The sequence below is a fragment of the Leopardus geoffroyi genome, chromosome C1, assembly GCF_018350155.1.
Source record: "Leopardus geoffroyi isolate Oge1 chromosome C1, O.geoffroyi_Oge1_pat1.0, whole genome shotgun sequence".
Classification (NCBI taxonomy): domain Eukaryota; kingdom Metazoa; phylum Chordata; class Mammalia; order Carnivora; family Felidae; genus Leopardus; species Leopardus geoffroyi.
In genome coordinates this window covers 1,365,578-1,389,636 of record NC_059328.1, presented here as the reverse complement: position 1 = coordinate 1,389,636, position 24,059 = coordinate 1,365,578, and the positions used below count along the sequence as shown (strand labels likewise).

Below are 24,059 nucleotides of genomic sequence, written 5' to 3'. Positions count from 1 at the left end.
AGCTGCCCCAGACGATCCTGCCTGAGAGCAGGGGTGGCGACAGTCAAGGGCAGGTCTTAGACCTGCCCTCGTCCCAGGGCCGATGAGGGAGGTGGTGCCCACCCCTCCCCCCATGGGAGCCTGGGTCTCCAACCCCCCATCTCCCATCTTTTGCCCAAGATACAGGCAGGGGTGAGCAGGGAGCCCCCACTGACCCCCGAGCTCACCTAGGAAAAAGGCTTAAATCCACCCTCCAGACTGTCCTGGGCACGATAAGATGGGGGCTGGGACTCTGCACCCAGGACCTGGCCAGGCTGGGGGTCTGTAGCTCCCTGCCCTGTGGAGCCGTGGCTTCCCTTGGCTGCCAGGTACCCGAGCACCGCCTTGCCGGCCCCACCAGATGGTGTCGGCCTCAGCACCAGGCCCCGCTGGCCCCTGGCTCACAGCTTCTGGACGGCTGCAGACAGAACCCATGAACCGGCAGCTTGGGTGGGAACGGCGGGGCTGGGCTCCGGCCAGCAGCCAGCGTCTGCATCCCGGCGGCCTTGGTGGCGGGGTAAGAGGTGGTACTCTGGCTGGACCGTGTCACCTGTGGGGTCCCCAGGGCCGTCATGCTCTGGGAAGGAGCTTCGAGCTGGCCGAGCTGGCCCCCATCCCGCCTCAAGGCCCCCGGGATGGGCAGTCCCCCGGCGGCTCACTCCCCTGACCTTGACCTCGTGCCCTTCCAGGCCAGCAGCCCAGGTGCCCCAGGCTGCCAGCTCCTCACTCTGCCTGGGTTTCCAGCCTTCAGATGGGGTGGGTGCTGGGAGACAGATCAGACAGGGGGGTGAGGAGAGCCTCGCCTGGGCAGTGGGGGTGGGGTCGGGTATCAGCCCCCCTCCCCCAGCGCTGCCCTCCTCCGGGGCGGGGGGGGAGGGGGGGCAAGCAAGCAGAGAGCTACCCCAAAAGGGCGTGACATCTCCCAGCAGGGCCCAGCATGGGCGGCCCTGCCCAGACACCCTTCCAGAGTCCCAGGGGCCTGGGGCACCGCTTGTTCCGTGGGGTTCTGAAACAGAAGCAGAACCGTGCTGGCTCCTGAGTGGGGCCCGAGGAACGGAAGCCTGGGTTGTGGCTGGACCTGCTCTGCCCGGAGCCCCCGGCCTCCGTCAGCCGGGCGACTGGTTCACGCTCAGAAGCACTGGCGTGCCTCTGTCAAGTCCAGAAGCCTCTCCTGTTCCCCTAGCCAGGACCGACTGCCCCTCAAGAGTCCCCAGGGGCAGAGGGAGGCCACTGAGCCCCAAGCTGGCGGAACGTGGGTGTCTCGGGTAGGGAGCACCACCTCCCTTTATACCTGGTGAGGCCCCCAGAACCCACCAATCTCACTGGAGACTAAGGGGCAGAGCCCCACGGCGGGGCCTTGGCAAACCCCACTGCCAGTGAGGGTCTCTGGTCCCCGCCTCTCAGGCAGGGCGGGGGGAGGGCCTGGCCTTCCTTCCCGGCAGCCCCCGCAGCCCCCTCAGGACGGTGGGGTCGAGGAGGGAGGAGGAGGCAGGACGCAGGGCCAGAGGCCCGCAAAGGGACCCTCGCTCGGCCAGGAGCTGCTCTCGGTCCCTCCCCCACACCAGACCCAGATGGAACCCCCTGCCGGTGAGTGGGAGATGGTCCCGCCTCCAGGGAACCCTCGCCTGTGTCACAAAGGAGGCCCGGAAGCCTCAGTGGAACCCCACCTGAAGCCACTGCTCTCGGGCCCTGGGAGCCCTCCCACCTGGCCCCAGCTCACGGGAGCTCTAGGCCAGCCCGACCCAGCCTTCTGAGACCTGCCCGTGGGACGCGGCCGCCCCCGGGTGACCTGAAGGTGAGCCGAGGGAGGGGGCCTGCCTGCCAGGGCCGGCTTTCCTGGGCAACACGGAGGGAGCACCCTAGCAGCACCCAGCCCGTCTCCCAGGGGCCGGGCAGAGCATTCTGTGAGCACGCCCACACCGTTCCCCTTCGACGAGCCCCATTTCCTTGGCTGGCCACCATAGCCCGGAGAGGCCTGCTCTGATTCCCTAGCACTTGGCTTTGCCCTTAGCCCTCAATATCAAAGCGTGTGCGCACTTTTCTGCCAAACCGAGTTCCTGGAAGCGAGCGACACAGAAGGAGAGAACGAATTCACTGGTTCTGACCTAAGACAAAAGCCATTGGAGAGGCCGGAGCCACAGACCCTAGGCCAAGGCTCGGACCCGTCCAGCCGAACCCGTTCCTTCGTTCATCGTTCAGCAGACGTTGGTTGATGCCTCTGGGGTCGTGGGTACCAGAGTGGGTGCTGGGGACCCAGGCAGACGGAGCCCCGCGCCCCCATGGTGCCGACATTTCCCGTGGGGAGGGGGACCATGGAAACAGAAGTCAGGGGCATCGAGCCTGAATCGCACATCTGGTGGCAAAACAGAAATCAGGTCCGGGGGTCAGGCTGGTGAAGACGGACCCAGGGAAGGCTCCACTGGGAAGATGGCCTTGAGCAGGGGCTTTTGGGGAGTGAGGGGGCGGGGGGAGGGTCTGGGGGAAGGGCAAAGCCTCCGAGGAGGGGGTCTGCCGGGCGCTGAGGGCAGAGGACCACAGGGGGTGCGCAGAGAGGTGATGGGAGCTGCGGAGGATGCTGAGATCAGAGCAGGCCTGGCTTCTCTCCATTCGGGTCATGGAGCGGGTGAGGCCCGGGGAGAGTAAGACCCGCCTAGGACCACCCACCCCCCTACCACCCCCGCCCCCGCCCAGAGCTGGAGACAGAACTCAGGCAGACCCCTGGGCATTGGCAGGTAGGGACACCTGCACCAGCCCCAGCGTGTCTCAGCAGCCACACTTGCCCGCCCACGGGCCCGACTGGCATTGTCTTCCTCAGGCTTTTCCCGAACTCGCGGCCCTGCCTGGTGCAGTGTGGGCGCTGGTGCGGGGCTCGGCTGTGTCACGCTGTTTGAGGACCGGAAGTCTGACGCACAGGCCAGCGGCCAGCTGCTCCCAGCTGCACAGCCGTCCCAGGGGCAGGGCTGTGCGCGCCAGCAAAGAGGGGCGTGTGCACGCCCACTTGCCAAAGGGAGCGCAGACCTCAGAGCCCTCGGGGTCTGCTGTCCCCGCCTGTCCCCAGGCAGCACGCCCTCTCCTGTCTGCCACAGCCCTGACGGTCCTCCACCGCTGCCCACCCCTGGAGTGGCGGGGGCAGGGGAGGGTGGGGAAGGGGGACACAGGGATGCATGCCGGCCAGGTGGCTGCTGGGGCTGGCCTTCACGGTCACTGCCTGCGTGGGCACCCGTCCTTCTGGTCTCCCCAGGGTCCACTCCTGGGCTCCGGGCGGGAAAGGTGGGCAGGAAGCCCAGTGGCCCACGCCACCTCCCAGAGGGTTTTCGGGGCCCGTAGCTCCAGGACTCCAGGACCCCCTCCCCAGCCCCAGGCACTAGGGCCCCAGGCCGGCTCCGCTGCCCTAGCCCCTTGGCAAGCATGGAGAGCTGGGCCTGCTGGGTCCCTAGTGCCCACCCCCAGCTGTGAGCAGAGTGGTCCCTGGACGACCCCCGCTGGAGAGCGGGCTTGGAGAAGCCGACCTTGGGGAGAGGTTGCCACCATGGCCCGCGGGCCGCACCGCCCCCACCCCCCCCACCGGCGCCTCGGGCCCTCAGAGACTCTGGCCTGGGGAGACCAGCTAGCGAGACACAGGCCCAGAGCCGGCTGTGGACCGGGCAGTGGGGACAGGAGCCCAGTGTCCTGAAAGGACCGGCACCGGCCTCCCAGCCTCGGGCAGGGCCCCAAGGGCTCCACGCGCGGCTCCCCACCCTGGCCGGACACACAGCCCTTGCCCTTGGCCTTGGACTTTCTCAGCTGTGCACTTTCCCCCCATCTAGAGACTTGGCGATGGGGAAGCCCGAGAGCCCGGTAGGGATGGTGGAGATTGCCGGCTGGTCGGGACAGAAGCGCCCGGGCCTCCTGGAGGGGGGGCTGCTGCTGCTGCTGCTGCTGCTGAGTGTCGCCCTGGTGGCCCTGGGCCTCCTCTACGCCGCCCGCGGCGGAGGTGAGTGAAGGCGCCCCCCGCCCGCCCACCCCGATGCGCCCGGCTTGTCGACTGGGCAGGCGGGGGCCCCGGGTCCGCACCTGGCACTAACCTGCAGGGCGCCGGCGGCCCCTTCCAGAAGGCTCTTCCCACGGCCGGCCGCCCCGGCCGGTTCTGCAGGCTCCGCGCGGCCCCCTCCCCTCCCGCACTGCGGTCGCAGCCAGCGGGTGGCGGGAGCCTCGCTCTTCCCCTGCGCTCACCTGCGTCTCACGGAGGCGGCTGCCATCCTCCTCCTCCCCCGCCCTGCAGAAGTCGTGACCCCCAGACAGGCTCCCCTGGGTGCAAGACGGTGGGAGGGGTCAGACTGGGCTCCCGGGGGTGCAGCCGGGGCTGCTGTGCAAGGACACTCCTCTTCTGGTTCCCCCTCCGCGTGGATAGGGAGGGACTGTCCCCGACTTGGGGGGGGGGGGGTGCCTGGCAGGGGTGGGGCTCACGTGTCTGCACCTGGGCTGCACCCTGCTGCTCACAGGTGCCACCCCAGCCCGGATGTGGGTGCTGACCCCCCACCCCCACCCCCACCCCCAGGGCAGCGGGCACGGGACTCCAGAGAGGGGCTCACAGTAGGGCATCACGGCCTTTGTCACGAGAATGACACTGGCCTGGCCCTGGCCCCATGCACCGCAGGGAACCAGCCATCCATTGCTAGACGAGGCTATTTCTGGGGACCAGAAGTGGGCGCAGCCTGTGGACGTGATGGGCGTCCCAGCCCAGCGCTGCCCCCAGCCTGTCCAGGCGCCCGGAGGACCCCTGCCAGCTGCTCTGGTCTCTGGCCCCTCTGGGACCCCCGCCAGGGTGGGGGCACTGCCAGCTCCGGGGGCAGGGGGAGGGGAGGAGCCTCTGGCTGCACAGAGAGCCCTGGGGAGCCCAGACCTCGAGAAGCCTAGTTCGGGGCTCGCTGGGCTGGAAACACCTGATTCAGAGGCTTCCAGAGGACGGGACTGTCCCCCCCGGCCCCCACCCCCCAGCTGATCTCGGCCTCAGGCCCTTTGAGTCCACGGAAGAATTTACATGCAGTGTTTCTGTGTATTTCTCACTGCTTTCTCATTTCCACGATGATTTTTTTTCCTGGATTCCTGAGTTATTTCGAAATTTTTTTTTTCTTTTTAATTTCCAGACGCACGGAGATTCGACCAGTTACCTTTTCTCACTGGCTTCTCACTTAACTGCATTGTGGTCAGAAACCAGGGTTTACACGGTGTGATTCTTGGGTGTTTGCTGAGGCTCGCTTTGGGACTGCCACGTGGTCAGTTTTGCAAATAATCCACGCGTGTTCGTGGAAGACACCCAATCACTAACTGTTAGATGAAATTGGAGATACAGATATATCCACACCAATCGAATCTTCTATATATTTGGGGGTTTTTTTTAATTTTCTTGTGTGAAATCTTGCACTAGAGAACCGCCAGTTTTCCTCGTATTTATGCCAAGTATTAATTTGCCTATTTTAAGGCTACGTTATTATGTGAAGACAAGGTTAGAAATAGTGTCTTCACACAGCCTATCATTGCACAGTGACACCTTCTATCTTAACGTCTTTTGCCTGAAGTTCTGTTCTGCGCGATGTGAACATAACCACTCGGCCCATTTTCTTCCATTCTTTCTCTGTCACACCTTTTGTGTCTTTCGCCTTCGATGTGTCTCTTGCAACCGTATGAATCTGGATTGGATTGGGGTCTTTGTCTCTTACCCGGAGAATTCAGTCTGACTGGCCTTCGTTATGGTTGCCGTCCGCCTTCTTTTGGGTGGCTCTGTTATTTTTTCCTCCTCTGTTTTCCCTCAGCTAGCTTGCGGGTTTTCGATCACTGTCCATTTAGGGGTTCTCGTTGATTTTCTGTTTGAACAGTTGTTTTAAAAGTTATGGATGGGGCGCCTGGGTGGCTCAGTCGGTTGAGCGTCCGACTTCAGCTCAGGTCACAATCTCGCGGTCCGTGAGTTCGAGCCCCGCGTCGGGCTCTGGGCTGATGGCTCAGAGCTTGGAGCCTGCTTCTGATTCTGTGTCTCCCTCTCTCTCTGCCCCTCCCCCGTTCATGCTCTGTCTCTCTGTGTCTCAAAAATAAATAAACGTTAAAAAAAAAAAGTTATGGACAAGTGCTTTTCAGGAAATCACACGCGTTTTTATAGAAATTACAGTAGGAGATGAAGCCCCATGTCCGCGGTCCTGCCCCTCCTGGAAACCTGCTCCTACAAAGCAGCCACATTCACTTTCCAGCACGGAAGCCAGCAAACTCTGGCCTGGGTTTTGTAAATAAAGTTTTATTGGAACACAGCTGTACCCACTCATTTATGTATTGTCTGTGGATGTTTTCCTGCTACAAGAGCTAAGTTGAATTGGTCAGACAGAGTCTGTGTGTGGCCCACAAAGCCTAAAATATTTATTGCCCGGCCCCTGACAGGAAAATATTGCTAACCCTTGGACTGAGGTGGCTTTCCGTATCTAAACCTTGACTTTGAACCTCTTTTAGTGTCAGTGTTGGGTCGTGAGGAGGCGTTATAAGGTTGTGGTTAATGCCCAGGCCTGGCTAGGCGTGCCGGCCCCCCCGCCCCAGATCCTACTGCGTGACCTTGGCAGGTTTCTTCCGTGCCTCTGCGCCTCAGTTTCTCCGTCTGTGAAATGGAACATAACATAGTACACACACAAGAGGCTTACTTGAGGGCCCAGGATTTAATGCATCAGTAACACTTAGAAAAATGCCTACGTCTGTCATGGTGTTCGTGAGCAGATTTAACAGCAAAATAGCCGATTTGTCATTTACCCACTACCAGTATGGTTATCGATGTGCCGAAGGGAAGGCAGATTCAGCTCCCTACACAACCCAGACCCTGCCCTCGCAAAACAGACGTGTCCGTGCTTTGTGGTAAAGACTGAGGGTCATACACAGCTGAGCTATGAAGAAAAGTTGGGTCGCGTCTCCTCTCTTTGCCATTATCTGGTTTCCTTGTCATTAATAGCTACCTCGTTCCAGAGGCTTCCTTTTTTTCGGTCACATTATTTCATTACCAGCCCGTCTGCGTCTCAGATGTCACCCTCTTGGTCCTAAGATAGATTTTCGTGGATTGCGGGATGGGGCTTGAGTACCCAGTACTGATGGTTCCCCAACAGTGAATCACTTTGGTGTGAGTCCCTTCAAAGTGACATTTCTAGGGGCGCCTGGGTGGCTCAGTCGGTTGAGCGTCCGACTTTGGCTCAGGTCGTGATCTCGCGGTTCAAGCCCCGCGTCGGGCTCTGTGCTGACAGCTCGGAGCCTGGAGCCTGTTTCTGATTCTGTGTCTCCCTCTCTCTCGGCCCCTCCCCCGCTCATGCTCTGTCTCTCTCAAAATTAAATAAACATTTTTTAAAAAATGACATTTCTAAATCTGCAAGTTCTGTTCCCAACCTCTCTGATCTTTCCTCCAAAGAATTTTTCAATGCAGCTCAAGGAGCTACACCTGCGGTCTCCTGCACGGAAAGGTCCTTCGGACGGTTTGTAAACCGAGACGCAGCTGGCTCACTCCGCCTGGCCTCAGGTTCCGCTCCTTCAACAAGAGGCCAGATCGCTGGGGTCCTGTTCATGTCGAGGAAAGCCAAAGAATCCATCATTCTGCGTTCCACATATCAATTATTAGGTGGTTATGAGGCGTGGTAATACGGTTTGAGCCTACACAAATATAAGGTATACAGTTATCTTTCCAGAATCCCATGGATCCCGGGTCTGGGGGAGCCTTGCCAGGCTCACTTACTTGTTTTTGTTGTAAAAAGAAAAGCCATTCCGGAGTTCTTCGTTCTTTTTTCTCTCCGGCTGGACCCATTTTCCTCCTTCCTGGAGACCCTCCGTCAGGATTTATCCTAGGCAGGTGTGCTGGAAATGGACTTCCTCAGCTTCTGCTTCTCTGAAAAAGCCTTTCTTTCCTCTGCGTGTTGAAAGATTTTTATCTCTGAGTAGAGAATCCTCGGTTGACGGTTTGGTTTTTCCCTCAGTCACTCCGTTGCCTTCTGGCTCAGACGGCTGCTGCGGGAAAGGCCGCCATGACTCCCGTCTCTGTTGTTTCCATCTGTAATGTTTCTCCTCTTTCTGTTGCCCTCGAGATTTTTCTCTCTGACCTCGGCTGCGGCGTGGCCGGGGGAAGCGCATGCGCGTTTCAGTATTTTAGGATTCGTGCTGCGTGTGTTCTTTGGAATCTGGGGTTTTACTTTCTTCGACTCATCTTGGGAAACTCTCAGCCATTATCTTTTCAAATATTTCTTCTGACCTCTCTCTCTCTCTCTCTCTCTCTCTCTCTCGACAGTTTGATGCTGTCCCACAATATCTGGATGGCCTGTTCAGTGTTTCCCACCCTTTTAGTCTTTGTGCTGCGGATTAAAGAGTCTGACCCGAATTACTCTCCACGTTCACTGCGTCTTTCCTCGGCTGGATCCCTCCACCTGTAATAATATGCTTTTTATTTCTGTTATTTCCACACGACTCCTTTTTATAGTTTCTATCTCTTTGCTGAAATGTCATATCTGTTCAAGCATGCCGTCCTCCTTTTTCATTAAATCCTTTAACGTATCACCCACAGTTGTGTTAAAGTTCAGCTCTGATGGTGCCAGCATTTGGGCACTCTCTGACTCTAGTTGGTTTTTTCTTTAAGTTTTTTTTTTTTTTAATGTTTATTTACTATTGAAAGAGAGTCAGAGCATGAGCAGGGGAGGGGCAGAGGGAGACACAGAATCCGAAGCAGCTCCAGGCTCCGAGCTGTCGGCACAGAGCCCGACGCGGGGCTCGAACCCACGGACCGCGAGATCATGACCTGAGCCGAAGTCGGACGCTTAACCGACTGAGCCACCCAGGCGCCCCACTTTTTTTTTTTTAATGTTTATTCATTTTTTGAGAGAGAGAGCATGAGAGAGGGAGGGGCAGAGAGAGGGAGGGGGGACAGAGGATCCCAAGCGGGCCCTGTGCTGACAGTGAGAGCCCGACGCGGAGCTCGAACCCACAAACCGCGAGATCACGACCTGAGCCGAAATCAAGAGTCGGGCGTTCAACCAGCCGAGCCCCGCAGGCGCCCCTCTGTGAATCGAGTTCAGCCAATTATTTGGTAGCAGCGGACCGCTCGACCGTTTTTCTGGCTTTTGCCTGTGTGTGTCTCACGCACCTTCGCCGAATCCTGAATACCACGTGGGGAAGGGTAGAGACCGAGGCACATCGTGTTTGTGGCTGGAAACAGGGACATGTGTCCTGCCAGTCTGTTGGTGTGTGGGCTCGACTCATCTAGTCAGGAGTCACCCTCGGGGCGCCACGGATTCGAATTCCTCCAGCAACCGGCTGGCTGCCGTTACCTCCCGTTTTCCCCTCGGCCCTGCCTCAGCCTCACTGGCAGCGGCCCCCGGATGCCTGTGACACAGAGGGGCCTCTCTCCGCGCCTCAGTCCCTCCACAAAGGGTAGGTGGTCAGTGCTCGGCTCACGCCGGGGGGCACGCGATCCCTGATGCACCGGCCACGTCTGGTCTTCAGCCGCCCTGGGCCCTGGACCGGAGCATCCTGTGCTGGTCCCCTCGTCCACCAAAGTTTGCTCCACCCCTGAGTTTCCCGCCCTTGCTCTAGAGGCAGCAGACGTCAGCTTGATGTCATGCTAAGATCCTGGGGCCACAGGGGGCTCCTGTCCCTGTCCCACGGGCAGAGGATTTTTGGTTCTGACCCTCCTCCAGACCGGTGGGCTTTTGCCTGACCCCTGGAGGTGCGAGCTTTACTGCCTTTTCCCCAGCGGCTCAGGCCCTTGCTCCCGACGAGAGGAAGGCGCGGGCAAGCAGGGGAACCTGGTGCGTGTGCCTCAGCGGAAGCGGATGACGTCTGGCCTGGGCCCCTGAGGGGGCTCTCTCTGGCCGTCTGATGGCTGCCCCCAGTGTCTCTCATCAGCACCTGCCGAAGACCCCCGGCTAGAACACGCGAGTGAGGCAGCATTCCCTCCCGGCTGTTCCAAACCAGCGAGCCAACGCGCGGGTGGCCTCTAAGAACGCGCGAAGATTGCGCCTCCCTCTGTCCCTCTTACCCACTTGCGTGATGACCAGTCTCACTCCTGGGTCCCGTCAGAGGGCGGACGCTGTCGTCCCTCCTTGGAGGGCTCCTCGCGCTCTGAAACTGTTTCCCGAGTTGCTCTCTGACCCCAGGCTCTAGACGGGGCTCTTGAGAAGCTGTGACGTCTGCAGACGATCTAGACTTCTCTTGTCGTTAGGACGGGCAGGGTACTGTCGTGGCTGCTGACGTTCCAAGCAGGAAGCAGACCCCTTGTACCTCAGACGTGCGCGTGCCTGGTTAGCTAGTGAGGCGGTCAGTTGACGGACACCTCCGTTCTGCTTCCCGACACGCAAGGATTTAGAGCCGTTCGAGTCCCTCCCGTGCCGGCTCCGTGTGGTCGCGGGCAAGACTCGGTTCTCTCTCACTCTGGTCCCTCACGGAGGCAGCGTTAGTGAATACAGCCGGGCTCATTGGGCTCATCGCACACCCCACGAGCTTTCTTTGTCCTCCCATCTCCCAGCTCAGGATGTCCTTTCGAAATCATCTTTCTTCTCTCCAAAGCACGTGCTTCCGGAGCCTCCTATTCAAGGTGTGGGTTGTGGACCAGGGGGTGGCAGCCTCACCCGCCTCTTCTCAGGAGCTGGGCCCCACCCTGATGACTTCATTCAACCTTTATCACCTCCTCGGGCAGGCCCACCGGGAGCCAGGACCTTGGCCTGTGAACTGGGGTGAAGCCACGTTCGGTCCACAATAGGCCTCAACCTCTGTACTATGATGGACACTTGAGGCCCTTCTTGTGACCAGACAAGTGTGGGGAGCGCCGCGGTAACAATTGTTCCGCGGTAGGGATGCCTGGGTGGCTCAGTCGGTTAAACATCTGACTCCCGGTTTCGGCTCAGGTCACGATCCCAGGGTTATAGGATCGAGCCCTGCGTTGGGCTCCATGTTGAGCTTGGAGCCTGCTTGTGACTCTCTCTCTCTCTCTCTCTCTCTCTCTCTCTCAGTCTCTCTCTCCCTCCCCCCACCTTTGCCCATCCTTCAGTGATAGTTTGATGAGACAAATCTGGACCCCGTTCTCCCTCGATGGCTTAAAGATTTAGTCTCGCGGTCTCCTGGCTTCTGCAGCCGCTGTGCAGAAATCTGGGCCCGTCTAACTGTGGTTCTTTGTCAGGTGAACGTTCTTTCCCTCCGAGCTGTGTTTCCTTTGTCTCTGGTATCTTCTCACTTTTACCATGAGGCATCTGGCTGCGAACATTTGTTTTGTTTATTCTGCTTTGCGTAGGTCGTGATTCCCGGATCTCCGCATCAATACCGTGTATTCGTTGTGGGAAGTCGTGCACTATCTTTCTGAACGCTGTGTCTCCCTCACGACCCCTCTTCTCCCGCTCTAACACTCTGATTACGCGTGTCCTCAGTCCTCCTCGCTCTATCCTCCAAGTGTCTCTGGGAAGGTTCCGTCTCTGACTTTGTCCTGCCTCCTGGGTAAATTCTTTTGGGCTATATTCCAACTCACTAGCCCTCTCTTCACCTGTGTTAGATCTGCAGAAATTCTCCCCCAATTAGCCTGCAATAGCTCGGAATACATACCCTTTAGGACGCTGCCTTCCCTCGGGTGTGAATTAAAATGTTGGCTGCATTTTGCAGAATGTTGACTCTCCAAAAATATATCTGAATATGCCTGTACCTTCAGTGCAGTAAAGATTCCACGGAACCCCGGAATTCGGGACATGTTGTCACTTAGGTTTCAATTAGCAGACCGTGCAGCCCGGAGGAAAAAATCCAGAAATGTGATCTTGGCAACCACGTTCTTTCGTGTGTCTAGAATTTACAATTTATTCTTGCACACGCTGATTCCTTCTAAATGTTTCTTGCCCTTGTTTTTAGTGTTTTCTTTTACTTCTCCAAACATACTCGGATTCGCTTCCACATCCGCCGGGTCATTGCTTCCTCACAAACTGCCCTGGTGCTCGGGGGTTAAAGTAACGTTCGTCTGTTGGGACGCGCACACGAGGCGCACAGCCATGGCTAAGTCGGCCCCCCCAGGCTGGACTCTGTTCAGCACCCCCTCCAGGGGGTCCTCGCACCCCCTACGAGGACCAGCAGGCGGGCCTGGGCAGAGTGGAGGAGGACGGCTTGAAGCCCCCAGGCCCCCTAGGGCCTGGGCTCAGGACCGGAGTAGGCATCCTTTCCACCACATTCTGTTGGCCCAAGCAAGCCACGGGGCCAGCTCACAGACGAGAGGGAGAAAACGTCCTCCGGCAACAGCATGGGGGCAGAGAGGAGTCGAGATTGGGGGCCCGTGATGCCCCAGACATTTGGGATCGGAGAATCCCAGAATACAAAATCCTTGGGGTTCACGGTTCTGCCATGTGGTGGTCACACCCGTGGAAGCTTCTCGCCGTGTTGGAGTGAATCCGTGCTCGCGCTGGCTTTACCTGTGGGGACCCTGTGTCTCTTGGGCCGAGAAGTTTCCCTCCAGAGAAGGCTTGTTGTTTGTTTCCATCAGGCACCTGGGGAGGCCACCTGCTTAAAACGCACGTCTCAGCTTGAGGTTTCCTTGGCCACACGGTCAAGCTCGTACGCGCACCTGCCTGACGAGCAGCCCGTGCTCATTCTCCAGGGAGGAAGGTTGTTTTCCACCCTCTGAGATTTCTGGGGCCTTTTTTTTTTTCAGAGAGAGAGAGAGAGAGAGACAGGACGTGGTGACAGACAGAGAGAGGGAATATAAATCATTCAAATCAAGGCCAACCTGTATTATTTTTTTTAATGCTTATTTTGTGAAGGCGAGAGAGTGGGGGAGGGGCAGAGAGAGGGGCAGGAGGAGGACGAAGAATCTGGAACAGGCTCTGTGCTCTCAGCACAGATGCGGGGCTCGAACTCACGAGCCGCGAGATCATGACGTGAGCCGAAGTCGGATGCTTAACCGACCGAGCCACCCAGGCGCCCCATTTGCCAGTGACTGTTAAGTAGGTCTACACTTTCTCCAGATTTCCTCTGTTCCTCCCTCATGTCCTGTTCTGTCCCAGGATCCTACGGGATGCCACGGAGCATTACTCATCAAATCTCCGTAGGCGACTCTCGGCTGTGATGGTTTCTCAGACTTCCCTTGCTTTTATGATCTGGAGAGTTTTGAGGCGTCCTGGCCCCATATTTCGTAGAACGTCTCTCAGGCGGGACTTGTCACATGTTTTTCTCATGGTTGGATGTGTTTTGGGGAGGAAGGCCCGTAAACGAAGGGTACGTACTTATAATGACTCGTCACTGTCGTTGACCGTGACCACGTGGCTCCAGCATATAACGTTCGTCGGCTTTCTCCACCATAAAGTTACCTTTCCCCTCGCTTTCCATCCTGTCCCCTTGGAAAGGAAGCCACCGTGGACAGCTCACGCCCAAGGGGCGGGGGGAGTTGGAATCCACATCTCTCCGGGCAGAGCACCTCCGTAAACTATTTGGAGTTCTTCTACATGGGGGGTTTTTCTATTTCCCCCATTTATGTATTTACTCGGTGATGTATTTATGTCGGCATGGACTCGTGGATGTGGATTTTATACTTTGGACTAGGATCCAGAACTAGTTTATTGTGTTCAAATCGCCCCAGCTTTGACCTTGGGGGCTCTGTCGTGGCTTTGGTGCTCCTCTGACAATCCCCCGTCACTGTGGCTTTGGGACTCTGGAGGGGAGGGGAGCACTTCCTTCCTTTCTAGCCTTGTGAGTTGTTCCAGGCCCATCTTGTATGTTTTCTGCCCCCGTTAGAGAACCCAGCGTTTCTCCAAGGACCCCTGGCTCCCTTCACGGGGCGACGGTGTCAGAAGCCATGCTCGGGTTCCTAGATGTGAGCATTGCTGGCGGGTCATTACTTCCGGCCGCTCTCAGCCGAGGGCGTGCTCAGCCCCGTGTGTGCACCCTCTGTGTCTGTGTCGGGCTAAATACGAGCTTCCTTCCAGCCCCCTGCCCTTGCCGACCTGCCCTCCCCCTGCAGCGGTGAGGAGTCTGGACTCCCGCCCTCCCCTGCTTACTCAATCCCAATCGTGGTCTCGGAACTGCCAACCTGCATTCCCGTGGGGACCAATTTCACCGACTACACCGCCGCGCCGACGGTCAGCTCCTTTTGCCTTTTTTGGTTTGTTTATTTTTGAGAGAGAGAGAGAGAGACACAGCACAAGCTAGGGAGGGGCAGAGAGAGAGGGAGACGCAGAATCCGAAGCAGGCTCCGGGCTCCGAGCTGTCGGCACAGAGCCCGACACGGGGCTCGAACCCACGAACCACGAGATCGTGACCTGAGCCGAAGTGGGACGCTTCACCGACTGAGCCACCCAGGCGCCCCTCGCTTATTTCTTTTCATTGCTTCATAATCATTCCACCATGTGGCTGTAATACGGTTTATTCCTTCGTGGCTCTGTGGCAGGACACCATGGTTGCAGAACCACAACCAAAAACACCCACCGCACCTGCTATAAAATTCACGGTCCGGCTTCCGCGTGGACGTGGGCTTTCCAACCACCTGGGGAAACACGCAGGAGTGGAATTGCGGGGTCGCCTTGTAAGGCCGCGTTTGGCTCCGTAAGAAGTTGCCAAGCCGGCTTTCGAGGTGGCTGCCCCACCGGGGGTTCTGCGGGCTCTCCTCTGCTCTGTTCTGTGTGTTTTGTGTCTCTCCCCTGTGCGTTGGCCTGGATAACTTCCGTTGACACAGATTCCTTCCAGTGCAGACTCAGCTTGTCGCGAAGCCCGCAAAACAGATTCTTCGCTTCGGTTCTTTCCGTGTCCGTGTACCTGGTCATGCGCACCACGTATCTGTCTACACGTTTCCCGTCTTTTGTACCAGATCCTTTAATCTCGTGATCCTAATCGCTGAAGACTCTGTCCGCTAACTCTGACAGCTGGTCCCCGGGTCCACTTCTTTGGACTCTGTTGGGTTTCTCTCGATGATGGGCCACGTTGGCCTGTATCTTCACGCACGGGGATTTCTCTCCGCTTTCCTGCCCCGCCCGTGCCCTCGGGGAGGCCCCGGAACAAGGACCTGGCCCGTGGGGGAGCGGTGTGGGACCCCGTCCCTCGCACCAGCCCCAATGCTGGTGGCCTTACTGGCTCCTGCAGCCCGAAGCCCCCTTTGTGCAAGACCACCTTCCTCGCGCCGTGGCTCCCAAGGCGGTCATAGGTCCCTGTTGTCCAGGAAGGGCGCGTGCCCCTCTGGAATTTGGTTCTGCGGGTTTCCTGTCCGCAGCTCTCGGATGGGTGTTTATAGACTCCCCCGACCCCTTCTCCCGGCCGGGGAGGGAACCAGAGTCGCTTTCCACTTTCTGCGTCATCAGAAGCAAAAATCCCTTCTCCTCCTCGTCATGTCTTTGGCCGGAGCTCAGATGGCCTTGTCCACTGTCACTGAGTGTCACTGAGGGCGTGGCCCTTTGGGGTCCGAGGTCCGGCTCTTGTCCCAAGGGTCTGGGTTAACGACCCTGACAGACCCCCTGGGGCAGCCATGCCTTCGTGCCCTCTCGCCACTGCAGTTTTGCTTCTGATCAGCATCGCTGTCCTGTCCCCACGGGCAGGGCCCGTGCCGGACTCGCATCTGAACGCTCAGGGCCCGGCACCGGGGCAGGCTTGTCACAGCCGGCAAAGGTTGGACTCATGGGTGCATAAACGGTGGGCACAAAGGGCAGCAGCCACAGGTGGGGGAGAAACGCCCCCAACCCCACACTTCATAAGCGAGTCTTCCCATGGCCAGGGCCCCAGGGAGCACCCAACACCCCGGGAGCTTTCTGCACCCTCTGCGGCCTCTGACCTGCGTGAGGTCCCTCCTTCCCGCCAGGTCTCCGTGCGCCTCCGTAGTGGGGACACTTGGCCACAAGCCAGGTCTGTAGGGGGCCAGGCCCAGCAGGCCTTCTCCCTGCACCTCGCCCCTCCCCCGCCCCCTTCCGGGCAGGGTCCCCACCCTCCCGGAAGCTCCCCATGCTGACCAGCTGATGCCCCTGCCCTGTGCAGCGGACGGATGCAGGGAAGGTGGCCAGTGAGTCAGACAGTGAAAGTGGCCTCCCGTCCCCCTACACAAACCTATTGTTCCTGCCTCGGTGGGACCCCAGGAGCTGCCCACCTTGCGTGGGTGCGGCCCATGACCTTGAGATCGAAGAGGAAGGTCAAAGGAGACTTCCCTGAGGGGAAGGAATGCGGACTTCCGACTCAGGAGCCCTCTGGACCCCCGGCAGATGGGGGTGGGTCTGGAGAATGGGGGTGGGCAAGCCAGGGGAGCACCCTCGCCCTCCCCCTCCCCTCCGAGGTAAGTTCCGCTGGGCTCCCTGGTGACCCGGCCTGGCTGTGGGGAGGCAGGCAACCCCCCGGAGAGCCCTGGACCCCAGCGCTGCAGGGAAATGGCAAGGCTGCCCCCAGCAAGCCCCGGGAGGCAGGGGGCTGAGTGCTGTGTTTCTCCCCAGGGAAGCAGCCGCCGTCCTTTCCTAGCTGGCTGTGCTTCTCAGAGGACGAGAAGACCCTTGTAAAACGAAAACCCCGAGGTAGCTTTGCCTTCCCTTCCAAAACATGGCCCAAGCAGGTGGGCTGGAGACGGGGCCCCCGGTGGGTGGGGTGCAGCAGGGGCGCGGGGCCCCGCCCAGGGCCCCCAGAGTCCCGCAGAAAGCCAGGGCGGCGGCAGGGACACAGCACCTGCTCCATGCAGGGTGTTCCCTGCTCCCCGGCTTGGGGCGCCGTCCCTCAGACCAGGCAGGTGCACACCTGTACAACCAGCTGGGGCCCGGCAGGGGGGTCGGGGGGGGCAGCAGTGTGCAGAGACCAGCAGCACGGGCACCCGGCCTGGAGGAGGTGACCCTGACAGGGGCGAGAGCCGGCTGGCAGAGAGGCAGGAAGGCAGAACCACCAGCCTCAGTCCTGGGGACCCGGGGGCCCTGGGGGGCCAGTGGAGGCAGAGGGTGCGTCCGCGGAAGAGTCTCCCGGGTTACCGAAGCGTTCAAGCCGGCGTGGGGCTCGCCCTCACGTAAGCCCCAGCCCCGGGCCACCTGGGGAGGACCCCAGGTTGGACTGCCCCCGGGGGCTGGGGGCGGTTTGAGGCCTGGCCGTGCCCGCCCCAGCAGACGCACCTCACCTGTGCCCCATCCCGCTCTGCCTCCCCACTCGCTCACGCCGCGTCTTGCCCACAGCCATCCAACGGCCCCAGGTGATGGATGAAATCTGCACCACCCCTGGCTGCGTGATAGCAGGTAAGCCCCTTCCCCACACCTCCCAGAGCCCTGCCCCGGGGCGCAGGGCCTCCCAAGGCCAAGGGGAGCCACCTCCAGACACGGCATGGGGGCCGGTGGGCAGTCCCTGGCCCCGCCCGCAGGCGGGGTCTCTGCAGTGGGTGAGGAAAGCGGGTCTGCTCCCTCTTCCCAGCCCTGTGCCCCCAGGAAGAGGTCCCTGCGCCCACAAGGCCCCTGTGATGGGGAGGAAGGTAGTTCGGGGACAGGGGCTCTTTCCTGCAGTTACAGAGAGAAAGGTCACGTGAACATACAAGCTTCCTCCTACGAATTTGTCTAAAAATTGGGGACCATATGCTGCCATTTGCAGACTGAAAACAGTGAGAACGGTCTGAAGAAACATCAGGAAAACTCTCAGACCTGAGATTTTCCTGCCCACGCTGGGGTCGTGGACGAGCGTCCGCGGTCGGTGCTTCCCACGAGGCCCCGGCCAAGTGGGACAGAGGGCGAGGGAGGGTCCCGGGCTGGGGGTTCCAAGTGGGGAATCCAGCTGAGAGCCTGCGGCCGAGGACCCCCGACCGGTGACGTGGCACATTCTGGTGCTGGGGTGACACCGTCTCCTCTAACAGCACACAGACTCCCTGTGGCGGCCCAGAGCACCCCTCCCCACCCCCGCTGCAGACACTCTGACGAGTGAGGGGGCTCCAGGGGCAGCAGACCGCCTCCTGGGAGCCGGGCAGTCCTGGCCATTGCCCCAGCGCCGGACCGCGGGTGTCCTGGCAGAGGTCACGGGATCCCAGGTCATGTGGCTAATAAGTCGTAGCCCTAGAACTTGAATTCCTGCTTCCGACCTCGCCGAGGCTCAAAGAGGGTGACTCACGCTGCCGAGGGCACACAGCCATGGTGGAATGTCGAACGGTCCGCGGCCACCCGCGACTGGGTCCCCCCTCTCCCTCCCCACCCCTGCGGCCGAGCAGCCGCCAGGATCCTCCGGAACATGGACCCGTCCGGGGAACCGTGTGACGACTTCTACCAGTACGCGTGCGGAGGCTGGCTGCAGCATCACGTGATCCCCGAGACCAACTCCCGGTACAGCGTCTTTGACGTCCTTCGAGACGAGCTGGAGATCATCCTCAAAGGTGAGAGCCGCCGTGACCTCGGGGATGGAGCTGGGCAAGGCCGTACGTCTGCCCCACTCAAGGGTGGCCGTGGGGCCCGCAGAGAAGAAACCCCTGGAATAAAGGCCCCGCAGGGGCAGAGGGGCCTCCTCTCACTAAAGAGGGACGGGTGCCACCAGGACCTTTGACCTGGCTCTCCCGGCGGCCGCCTCAGGCCTCTGTCCAGCCCCCTCCTCTGCCCACAGGAGTGCTGGAGGATTCCACCGCCAAGGACAGGCCGGCTGTGCAGAAAGCCAAGATGCTGTACCGCTCCTGCATGAACGAGAGTGAGTGGGGGGTCCGGGACCCCACAGTCCCCGCAGCAGTGCGTGGCAGCTGGACGCCACTCAGGACTCACGGCCACGGGGGCTGTGCCCCCACCTGGCCGCCGGGCCCAGGCTCCCCCGGGGGCAGGGACTTACTGCCAGCTGCCCGTGATCCTGTTTACACCCTGACCCCAGCCCGGGCCACACCGTCCGGGCAGAAGGACAATGCCGAGGGGCGCACGCGCGTGTGTCTGTGTGCCCACGAGTGTCCACACGTGTACCCGGATGCTGCTACAGGACTGCCCTGTGCTCCGGCTCCTAGGAATGGCTCCCCCACACCCCGCGCCCCTCTGGCCCGTGTCCCCTCGTGTCCCTGCCTGGGGGTCTGCAAGCCCAGCTTGGGGTGTCAGCTGTTCTGTGGGGAGCACCCCCCCCCCCCCGCTTAGTACTGAGGGCTCATTGTTTTGTCCCCGCATCCGACTCCGGAGCAGCCAGAGGAAGCCGCCAGCTTCTGGCTCGTGCCTCCCGAAACCCCGGCCCCCATCTGGGCTCGCCCGGAACCTTCCCTCTTTCCACCCTGAGGCTCCCCCATGCCCCTGCCTCCCTGTGAGTCTCCGCCAAACCGAGTGACCTGGCGCCCTGCCACCGGACCCTCACCTTCACCTTACGTGGGACCCCAGGTCCCCAGCTCCCTGCCGGACCTCCGCTGCCCTGCACAAGTTGCCCAGGTCCAGTCCAGAGTGTCCGGCCGGCCACGGTGCTGGCGCCCCCCACCCGTGCAGCACCCCCGGGCCGCAGGGCCTCCCTCGGCCTGGCTCCCCCACCAGCCGGTCGCCTGTCCCCCTCCCACGCCCCGTGTCCTGCCGGCGCGTCTGCTTCGGTCACCCCCCGGGGCCCCCCTCACACCTGCGTCCGTCTCTGCTCCTCCCGGGCCCTTCCCCGTCCCCGTCCCCGTGGCACGGGGGCCTGGCTTTGTGCCGGGCGTGCAGCGTCCCCACGGGCCTGTGTGAAGCTGGGTGTCGGGGAGGCGAGTGACCCTCCTTCCCTCGCAGGCGTGATAGAAAAACGAGATTCGCGGCCCCTGCTGAACATCTTGGATCTGATGGGCGGCTGGCCGGTGGCCATGGACAAGTGGAACGAGAGCGTAGGTAAGGCCGGGGCCTGCAGCGGCCTCGCTCAGCACACAGGTGTCACCGCCCGGGGCTCCCTCGCGGGCTCCGGCTGGCGAGTTCGCACCCTGCAGAGGGCGACCCTTCCAGGCCCCTGGGGGCACTCGCCTCCCAGACCCGGGGTGTGGGGGCGGGGCACGGGGGCACCAGGTGCCCGGCAATCCCTGGCCCTGTGGTCCCGCAGCGGGTCCTCAGCGCCGGGGCCCACAGGTGTGCTCGCCACCACGAGCTCTGGGGCTTAGGGGGCTGGGGTCCACTGTCCGACGAGGGCCTGGCCTGGGACCCCCGGGAGCGCAGCCGGTCTCCAGCGTGAGGCGCTGACCCCCCAGGCCCCAAGTGGGAACTGGAGCAGCAGCTGGCCCTGATGAACGCGCAGTTCAACAGGCGTGTCCTCATCGACCTGTTCATCTGGAACGACGACCAGAACTCCAGCCGGCACATCATCTACGTACGAGCCGCGCCGGGGGGGCTGGGGTAGGCCGGGTCCCTGGTGCCTGGCTGGGGGCGCCTGCGGGGCCGTGGCAGGGGGCGGGTGAGCACCGGGGGCGTTCCCAGGGCCCTGCCCTTGTCCACGTCCCGCCCGGGGCGCCGGCTGCCGGGGGACCGGGTCCCAGTCAGAGGAGCCGCCCGCGGGCCGTCTGTCCGGGCCTCGGGCTCCAGGGCAGGAAAACTGACCTCAGAAAGCCACCGCCGGCCACAGCGAGCCCGCGCCACGCAGGGAGGGCGAGGGCGCCGTGAGGCCCTGCACATGGCCCGCACCCCTTGGGTCACCTGGTCAGCGGACCCTGCAGCGCGTCCCCCGGGGCCCTCCGGCCGTCACTCGCAGAGCAGCACTGGGGCGCGTCCCCCTTCCGGGTGGAGCCCACGTTCCCGCTGGGCGCAGTTCGGGGGGAGTCAAGAGAGCTGCTGTCCTCCCCAGCCAGGCTGTGGGGACCCCGGCTCGTTGCCCAGGGTCACACCCTCTGTGTCTCCAGATAGACCAGCCCACCTTGGGCATGCCGTCCCGAGAATACTATTTCGACGAAGGCAACAACCACAAGGTGAGTCCGGGCGGCCCGGGCCCCTCAGGCACTTTGCTGCCCCCCCTCCCCGGCAGCTTTAGGGCCCCCCTGCGGCTGGCCTGCCCGTGGTCCCCTTGACCCCGCCCCCCACGGCTAGCCTTTGTGAACGCCTGCGGGGCGCTGAGAGCTGCGGACAAGCTAAGCACAGCCTTTGTCCTCACTGTCGAAGGGACCGTCCCTAAACACCACGTGCCACACACGTATGGGGACAGGCTCAGCTGAGCCGGAGGCCCCGAGGCCCACACCCTTCACCCCCCATCTCACCGGTGAGGACTGCGGTCCACACTGCCGGTCTACCGCATAGGGCCCGTCGAGATCTGAACTCAGGCCACCTGAGCGCGGGGCTCTCGTAACCACTGGGTTCCTGGTCCAGGGAGGAGCGAGGCAAGGAGCAGACACTGGCGAGCTGGGCCAGAGGGAAGAGCTGGGAGCCGGCTGTGGGAGGTGCAATTGTGAAATAGCCCTCGGCCAGGAAGCAGGATGGTGGGCCTCCTGGTGGAGGCGGGCTGTGAGCCGGGCCATGAAGGACGGTCCAGCCAGGGGCAGAGACGAGTGTGGCTGACAGAAGGAGCCACGGGTGGGCTAGCGGAGCGGAGACAGCCAGGCCAAGGGCGTCGACGGGCCTGACGCCGGAGGTGTGGCCTCTGCGGACCCCGCCTGGGAGGAAAGCCCCTCCCAGGATGAGGTCCAGGAAGGGCATCGACCCTCCGGACCCAGTGCCTGACGCCCTGGCTGAGTCCAGCCTGGCTAAGGGCAGCCCACCCTGGACCCTGGCATCTGACAGCCCTGGCCGGCCCGGGGGCCTTTACGGGGCACCCGCTAGGCGCCCAGCCCTTTGTAGGCAACCCCGGAGCCAGAACAGGTCTCTCTGTCCTGCCCCGTGCAAGCCCAGGGACGTGGGGGATGGGGCGGAAGCGTAGCCCCGAGCCGTCGGGGCGTGACCTCAGCCCGTCGGGGCGTGACCTCAGCGTGTGGCTCCCCACGCAGGGCCGGGGCAGCAGGCCACTCACGCGGAGCCCGTGGCCGCTGCACCGGCTTGTCCGCGAGTGCGAGTGGCGGCTGCGGCCCGGCCCGGGAGGGCGCGGACGGTCTGGAGCGCCCCGTCCCTCCGCCCGCCGGCCGAGGTTGGCCCCCGGAGCATCCCGGGGGCCCGCTTCGTGTCCTACGCCCACCCCCGCCCCCACAGAGAGCTCCATGGGGGCCGCGGGGGCCGAGGCCGCCAGACCGAGCCCTGCCTCCCTCGGCCCAGGTGCGGGAAGCATACCTGCAGTTCATGGTGTCGGTGGCCGCGATGCTGCGGGCGGACATGAACCTCCCCGAGAACGGCTACCTGGTGCGGGAGGACATGGCGCAGGTGCTGGAGCTCGAGACGCAGCTGGCAAACGTGAGGCCGCGGGGCGGGGGGCGGGGGGGCGGGGTCCCGGCCGCCCCGCCCCCGGTGTGACCCACCCCCCCCACCCCCCCTGCCCCCGGTGCAGGCCACGGCCCCGCAGGAGGAGAGGCATGACGTCACCACTCTGTACCACAGGATGGGCCTGGAGGAGCTCCAGAACAAGTTTGGCCTGAAGGCAAGTCCCCGCCCCCCGACGGGCCCCGGCCCCACCCCCCCCCGCCCGGCCCCGCCTCCGCGGGCCAAGCCGCAGAAACACGCCCACGCGCGCGCAGAGATCACCCGGACAGGGACACTCTCGCACTGGGACGGCAGGTGCAGGCGGGCCGTCCAGGCACGCAGGGCCACCCCATCTGTGAGGTGGATACCGCGAGGACCCCGCTTTCTTGAGCAGGAGGCCAGCCGGGAGGGGTCGCCGACTCACCAGAGGGACCCTCGCCCCGGGCACTGCGTCCCTGGGGCCTGTTCTGAGCCCCTGCCTGACCCGGCCCCGCCCCGCCAGACCCTCAGGCCCGCCCTCCCTGCTGGCCAGGCCTGACCGCAGGGGGCTGGGGAGGAGCAGCCCAGGCCAGACAGAGGGGAGCCGGGTTTTGCACCCCACCCAACCCCGAACTCAGGTGGCCGGGTACCCTGAGCCGCAGACTTGTCCGGGGCCTCCCCTCAGGAGGGACAGAAATGCAGTCGTAGCCAGGCCAGCCTTACAACCGAAGCCCGAGTCGGGCAGAGGGCAGGGGTGGGACAGGCACTACGGCTCCTAACTCCTGACCAGAAAACGCGAGGGTCTGGAGCCAGAGAACAAAGCAGGAGAACTCCGGAGACTCCTGCCCAGGGTTCATGGCACCTGGTGTTCCAGAAGGCTCTATGGCCCCTGGAGCCTGCCCTCTTCCTTGGCACCTGCTCCCAGTGGTGATCTGCTTCGACCCGCCCCTCAACACAACCCAACAGCTGCCCTCCCCACCCCCGCCACAGCGGGCACTGTGGGGGACGAGGCCCCCCTCTGGCTCGGGCTCCAGCAGTGAGCCAAGCGGGCAACCCCCGCCTCGTGGGGAGGCCTGCGTGCAGAGAGCAGGGCGGCGGTGGGACAACGCAGCCAGGAAGGGCTGCACCACGAAGCTGATGCGGGAGAGAAGTCTCGGAAAGAGGGACCGTCTGGGGTGTGTGGCCCAAACAAAGGGGCAGCCAAGGGCCAGGTCCTGAGGCAGGGGCTGCAGGGTGACCGGAGGTCAGAGGAGGCACCGGCGGTGAAGGGGTGGACGATGCCAGGCCTCCAGGGCACGTGAGAGGGCCTGGGGCACAGACTTGACTCACACTGAGGACCAGGCGGTGAACGCTGGCAGGTGGAGACGCTAGCCGACGTGGCGAGAGGGGTGGTTTCTGATCCGGTTGGAAGATAGAGCCAGCAGGATCTGCAAATGTACTAACAGTGGGAAGAGGCGAGAGAGAAGAGAACGCCCACGGCCTGCAGGTGCCGTGCCGCGGAGATGGCGAAGAAGCTTGGGGGAACGTCCTAGAAGCCAGGCGTTGGGCTGTCTGCCGTAGAATGCGTTTATAACGCTTAGACTTGCCTCCGAGTGTGCACGTCCACACGGCCCGTCCCCAAGACCCCCATCCCGACTTCTCCCTCCGCAAGACGGGCCGTCGGACCCAGACTGTTGACTCACCTGCACTGGGTTGTCTTGTCCTACGTTTTGTAGGTGAGACAGCATCTCACCGTCGCTACACCCCATCTCACCGGGCAAGCCGTGCTGACGGCCGCAGTCAAGTTTGAGAACACAGCAGTTTGCGCCCCCGCTGCACTCTTTTTTTTTTTTTTTTTTTTTTACATTTAATTTATTTTTG

General features: G+C 62.0%; 1 protein-coding gene across 1 annotated transcript in view; it reads left to right on the top strand.

Moving 5' to 3' along the window:
* The first annotated feature begins 1,379 nt into the window (after positions 1-1,379).
* The window catches only part of MMEL1 (membrane metalloendopeptidase like 1), a 32,061-nt gene continuing 9,381 nt past the window's right edge, over positions 1,380-24,059 (top strand). The window contains exons 1-11 of the mRNA XM_045475374.1: positions 1,380-1,813; positions 3,825-3,991; positions 16,425-16,502; positions 17,142-17,201; positions 18,155-18,316; positions 18,541-18,621; positions 19,653-19,748; positions 20,099-20,217; positions 20,744-20,809; positions 22,080-22,214; positions 22,309-22,398. Coding sequence (XP_045331330.1) covers positions 3,835-3,991; positions 16,425-16,502; positions 17,142-17,201; positions 18,155-18,316; positions 18,541-18,621; positions 19,653-19,748; positions 20,099-20,217; positions 20,744-20,809; positions 22,080-22,214; positions 22,309-22,398 — 1,044 coding nt within the window. The 5' untranslated portion in view covers positions 1,380-1,813; positions 3,825-3,834. The remainder of the gene's footprint in view (positions 1,814-3,824; positions 3,992-16,424; positions 16,503-17,141; positions 17,202-18,154; positions 18,317-18,540; positions 18,622-19,652; positions 19,749-20,098; positions 20,218-20,743; positions 20,810-22,079; positions 22,215-22,308; positions 22,399-24,059) is intronic.